This window comes from Belonocnema kinseyi, chromosome 2 (assembly GCF_010883055.1).
Source record: "Belonocnema kinseyi isolate 2016_QV_RU_SX_M_011 chromosome 2, B_treatae_v1, whole genome shotgun sequence".
NCBI classification, from domain to species: Eukaryota; Metazoa; Arthropoda; class Insecta; order Hymenoptera; family Cynipidae; genus Belonocnema; species Belonocnema kinseyi.
In genome coordinates, this window is record NC_046658.1 from 41621736 (window position 1) to 41628169 (window position 6434).

General features: G+C 33.2%; 1 protein-coding gene across 1 annotated transcript in view; it reads right to left on the reverse strand.

Moving 5' to 3' along the window:
* LOC117167396 (serine protease snake-like) overlaps positions 1 to 3766 on the reverse strand; it is a 43231-nt gene extending 39465 nt beyond the window's left edge. Inside the window, exon 1 of the mRNA XM_033352290.1 lies at positions 3634 to 3766. Coding sequence (XP_033208181.1) covers positions 3634 to 3730 — 97 coding nt within the window. The 5' untranslated portion in view covers positions 3731 to 3766. The remainder of the gene's footprint in view (positions 1 to 3633) is intronic.
* Between the last annotated feature and the right edge of the window lie 2668 nt (positions 3767 to 6434).

A 6434-nucleotide genomic window follows, 5' to 3' on the forward strand; every position in this document is an offset into this window, starting at 1 on the left:
TTAAATAGCACGAGAATTCTGGATCAATCTGAAAAATCTCTATCCCTTCCACACACTACTCCTTTCCCCTGCCGAGTGAGTCACGCCTACCTCGAAAGGGAAGTGGCTTAATGGTGTAATAATAAAAAAAAAACGCCATGCATTTTAAGTTTTCCATGAGATTAGCATTAAGGAAAATTGTGCAAAAACTTTCAATTTATTAAAATTTTTCAGTTGTTATTGAAATTAATCATCTATATAGGACGATAATCTCTATGTAATGCCTGAAATACCACAACTTTGAAAAGCTTGAAATTTCCAAATTTCGAAAAAGGCATACCCAAAAGTAAGGCTAAAAATGGCATGTTCCGTAGTTAATAACCTGGAATACTTGATCATTGTGCAATATTTAATAAATTATTGTAATGTGTAGTGGACAGGGAATTTATACTTGTTTTTTGAATCAAGAATGGCGGTATATTAAATATTTAAAAAATAACTCATTTCTGTACTTCTCAATTATATATTTTTGAATTTTGCTAGAAAAATTTTGGTTTGACCTTGGAAATCATTCTTTAATCTCCGAAGTCCAAAATTTTGAACAAAAAATACAAAATGGTGGTTAGTTTTAGAATTTTTTTTTAAAGTTTGAACTTCTGGAATCAAAGGATGATTTCTACAGTCAAACTTATTCTTCTATCAAAATTTTAAAGTATTTCATTGAAAACGACAGATAGGAGCTATTTTTGGATATTTAATTAGCTGCCATCTCAGATGTTTTTTGAAATTTTGGACTTCAGGATTTTTACACTTACGTTCCCTTTTCTCATTTTCATTGGGAAATGAAGAAAAATGATTTAAAATGTGCAATTTCACAATGACATGTAATTTGTAACAAATCCAATTGATCTCGTTTATACAATTTGCCAATATAACCCTCACACCACAAGGTGAGACAGAATCTCATTTACAATAAGGTGGGGTGTCTCTCCACACCCCAGTCATTTTGAAACACATTACGATTGATTCATGGTATAATATTGTTTCTTAGGTATTTCACAAAATTATACAATTATTCAAAGGACTGATTTAATCATTCTCTGCTAAATTATAACGAGAAAATTCCATTTCTTAGATTTTATCAGCTATAGGAAACACAAACGGTATTTACACAGTCCGTAACACATAATATATTTCATAAAGGATAATAAATGATTAAGTAACTTCTTTCAGTATCGTTAATAATATATTGACCAAAAAAATGCAGTTACATAAACATCAGCATAAAAACGAGCTCATGCGCAAAAATAGGGCCTTGGGGTGTCTAAACACCCCACCTTGTGATGTGAGGGTTAATTGGGCATATCCTTTGTGCAATGCGGGAGCGAGACATGGACCTATTAAGAAAAGGATGGATAAGAGTAATATCAGCGCGCTTGGCATGAAACTCCTGGGCATAATATGCGAGAAGACTCTGATGGACAAAGAGAGTAACGAGGCAGCCTGCCTAGAGGTAGGCCATGGGAAGAACGATTAGAATGTGAGAATGAGACCCTCATTAGAAGAGACTTAAGAAGCCACAGAAACACGTGAGTTTGCATCCCGCTAACAAGGGTTGAATTCAGAAAAATTAAGAATTTGTATTGCTATGAATACGCGACTTTTCCTCCGTCTAAAAATCCTTCAAGGGGATTAAAATAAAATTTAACCAAACCATTTATTTAACCTATTTTTCATTATTAATTCTTTTTATAACTTATAAATTCGAAAAATATTCAAATTTATATTTATTTATATTTTAATAATTTATTTAAACGTCTTAAAAAGTGCAACAAAGAAATATATGCAAATGTGTGAATTCAAATAATTTTAACTCTAGAGAGGCAGATTTGAATTAGTGAGAATTAAAATGTCAGAATTTACATTCCGTGAACTTATAAGAAGGAATTAAATAAAATCAAAATATGACCACTTCTGAGGAATAAAAAATATCTCTGTGAGGTGCGTTATCGGTACAATTAGAAGGAATTAAATATATTGAAAACACGTTCTCTTTGGGAGAATAGAAAACTGTGTGCCGGTCGCTATGGAAATAGATGTGAATAAATTTAGGAGGTATCTTATTCTTATTTTAGCATTTTAGACAGATGGAAAAATCGCGTATTCAAAATAATAGAATCTTCAATTTTGCGCTGAAATCTCAAAATATTAATTTTTCTCTATTCTACGCTTATTACCGGAATGAAAAAATGTCAGAACGCGGAAGTCTCTGGCATGCGCAGTAGTTATTCCTTTATATTTTTAGGTTACGTAACGACATGTTTCAATTTAAAAATAGACATGAACCACTACCATTCCAGAGATATCTGCGTTCTGACACCACTGATCATACACCCAGGAAAATGTTTGGATAGGAAGTCCTTCAAAGCAATCGGAGGTATTTAAAAAATACAAATCAAACCGACTAGAAGTCGATTTTTCGTCAATTTAAATTCGTATACCAACAACTTCAATTCGTACCCACATTTAAATCCGTGTGAATTCGAGGTCTGCTGCATTGCACACGCGAATTTGAAAACGATCCAAGTCGCGGAAAAACGTGGTTGTCATTTTTTTCCTATCATATATTTTCGTAAAGGATTGTTTGTCATTACTACTAAGGACGATTCAACAGCTTTTAATAAACTGAACGTAACTAAACATTGGATACAGTAAATTATATCTTTGTGTCGAATCACACAAAGAACTAAAAGTTTATTCTATGATGGAATAAAAGCTGTCGTCTGCGACGGCGTCCTTAGCAGCAATGGCTAAACGGCAAAGTATGAGTGAATTTAAGCTATAAATCGGGACACAAGATTTAAAACAATACAGAAAAAACCAATGTTAAAATTTGTTGCAGGTAAGACTTGCAAAGATATTCCAAGTTTATTCGGATCCTGGTAAGTTTTACCGTCCTCTTTCAAAATACGTCGGAGAAAAAAGTTCCAAATCAAGAAAGTAGCGTAAATTTGTTTGAAAATATAAAAAATCGCTTTTTACAAAAAACGCACACATTTTTTTTTTTGTTCAATTTTGCATTCTATAAGGAAAAAATCTTGCAAGCTTTATGTGAGCCTTATTCTTTTTGTGGCCACAATATTTTTTTTTGTGAAAAATTGAATTTTCACATTTTTCTTACAAATAACGAAAGATTTCACAAACTGCTAAGAAAAAAACTGGCTGTTTTTAAAAAATTCTACAAAATATGTCTCTCGCTCTTTTAACTTTTGTATAAAATCTTCACCACTTTGGTAATTTTAATCTGTTTTTTTTTTTAATTTTGGACGAATTTGAAGTAATGGGCTCTGTGATTTTTTATAAATACATGCAATAGAAAATCTTACGTAAGCAGGTTCTAAATACCCCTCTCCATCACATAAGAGACCGTAACGAAACACGAACACCCCTCCCCCTTTTTAATATTATGTAATATATGACCGCTCTCAAAGATCAAAATGGAAATTATTTACGAATCTTTCCATGATATATTTCAAGAAGTTTCATTTAGTATCTAATTCCATAAGAAACATACAGGTTCAAATATTGATGTAAAATACGACAAATAAGACAATTATTTTCAAATATAATTATATTAGTAGTAATTAGACTTACTTTCCAGGCTCTTTCGAAGAACGGAGTTGACACTCAAGGTCTGGAATACCAAAATAATGAGAATGAACAGATTCATCATCTGGTGAGGCCCCTGCATCTTTTCGCTTATATAAAAACCAGCTAACAAGAACTTATATCTGAGAGCATTATGCTGTGGATAATTGACAATGGTCAAGGGTATATTAAAAACTCATCGGTTCAGACAATTTGATCCGGCAATGCATTACAGATAAGAAGTAACGTGCAAGGACGGTGTAAAATATTTATAATCCCATTTGGAAAAAATAAAAGAATGGTTTCTCTCATAATTATATTCATAAATTTCTATCCATCGAATTTATAATAGCTCCATTTTTTTAGTTCTGTTTTTAGAAAAACGCCCTTAGTCTTTTGCAAATTTTTCGCAATTTCGTGCAGTCGAGCGTACAGTTTAATTCTAAAGTTCGAAACCCAGACAGTCGGGAAATGGGGAGGGGAGGGGTGAACTCAAATTACATTGTGCTATCTAAGATTTTTTCACAGTTACGCATATTGTCGGGGTTTTCTAACAACCTGAAAAACCAGGGGGCACTGTGGAGGGGATAGGGTAAACCCTCACAACAAAATGATATCCTTAGCATATCCCTAGGATATCTCGGCAGGATATCGGATATCCTGAAGAATGTCCCAAAAATCTCCCGGGATATTCGTGGCATATTCCAAGGATATCGAGATTTCCGCCCCGTACGATATCCACTCAATTTCCTGTACGGGATATACACAATTCTGGCATAATAGAATCCAATATTTCTGAAATGCATATTGATTAAAATATGTAGAATGCCTGAAAACATAAAGATTCACAAACATCCGTGTGTCAAAAAACCACTTTATAGAAATCTCGAATATTTGGTTTCTTTCAAAATTAAAACAAAATGTGTGTGTATATTTTGAGGTTATGTGTGTTACAATTCTCTCCGACCATTATTCTAGAGTGCTTACCGACAGCATCGGTACGACACAGAACTACATTATTGGAATGCCGGAGAGCTGAAAAATGACCCTAACCTCAAAATAATGCACATGCATAAAAGTTTTATTTAGCACAATACATTTTTTTTGGTTATTATCCCTAAAAAAAGAGTTCAGCGACGTCCGTTATAGTATTTTATAGCATCTCCGAATTCAGTTTAAAAAATTTTTCACTTTTGTGGAGAAAAAGCCGGGGGAACTGTACCCGATTGATCACACGACGAAGTATCACATGCCCTTAAATTAGATGCTTAACACGGCCCGCAAAAATTTTAGGTAAGTAAGCAGGAAACACATTTATTTTAAATTGTAATATCAATCTTTCTTCTTTATTTCCGTTAAAATATTTATAGTTTACCCTTGTCTCCATATTAGAAAATAATTTTTTAAATATTTTTTACCACGCAGTAAAATCCACCGGAAACGGTTCATATGCTCTTGACAATTTACGTCGGGGTAAACCTAACTCCGGGGAGTAAGGTCAAACGTCAGCCTCAAAACCGATACTATATCCGGGATTCATTGTAATAATGCATGTTGAAAAATTTCCAAAAAACACCGTAATTATCATGAATTTTACATGAAATTGCTATTTTTCATTTTTGGGGGCATTTTCCGGCACAATACACGGGGTTGAGAATGTACAAGTTTCAAGTTGTGGACTGGAAATCATTCTTTAACCCGTGGTTACCATGCCTGTGCAAATATGCACCAACAAAATTTTCAAATAAGTGTCTCTTGTCACTCGGTAAGTATAAAGGTCTCTCGATTCCACGTTAAATATGCCAATCAGGTACTGAGTCATACCACGTAAGGCCTAGCTTCATTCGCCTCTTACTCTTCGTGATGTTCACTTCGAAAGTTAGGCTTGGTGCAAATTTGCACAAGTGCGGTTCCTTAGGTTTTCTCGACTACATTTTCTCTAGAGGTAAGTAATTTTACATAGAATTTTTCATTTTTAGAATAAATTTACCAAAAATCATACCTACTTGTTAATTACGTACATTTTCTAAATTCTTGATTTTTTAAATTTAAATTTCCTTAAAGTTTGAGGCTCTTAAGTTTCAATCAATTTAACCAATTATAAATAATGGTAGTACATAAAATTAGTAAACACTAATTTTAATTTTTTTTCTCTCAGAATGGCTGGCGCATCAACTTCTGGTTATAATCTGCGCAGCAGCCGAGCGGTTGTGCGAACACTAGACGTTTTTCCGATGAAGATAAACATGATGGCAGCGACTCGGAAGGAGATTATGACAAATTTTTTGTCTCTAACATTGAAACTATAGAGCAGGAATCAGATGACCAATTTATTGAAAAGCAACGCATACTGCATCGTAATGCAGTATGCGTTTAATGCACAACTTTTGCGAAATATGATGTAAAATAACTTACTTTTAACTATGTATTAGTAGTTTATAATAATATTTTACAATTATTAATATTCAAACAATAAACAACATTATTATTAATTAATGATTACATTTTTGTATGTATTTTCCCTTCTAGATTAAGTATTAACTGATTTTGCTATGCTTTAAAAATACACATCCTCCTCAACCCTTATCAATCCGTCTTTCAACCTCGAATTAAATCCCAATCTCAACACATGTCTCAACCCGAAATCCAATCCGAATGGATCCGAGGCTCACTTACCAATTCTTCATTAAATCCGTGCATCCAATCATCTTATACATGGAACTTCTTCAATTCAATCCGACGAATCTTACTGAATCCGACATCAGTCCGGGTGGATAAGTGTGAATCCGAAAAAAAACCAAATAAAT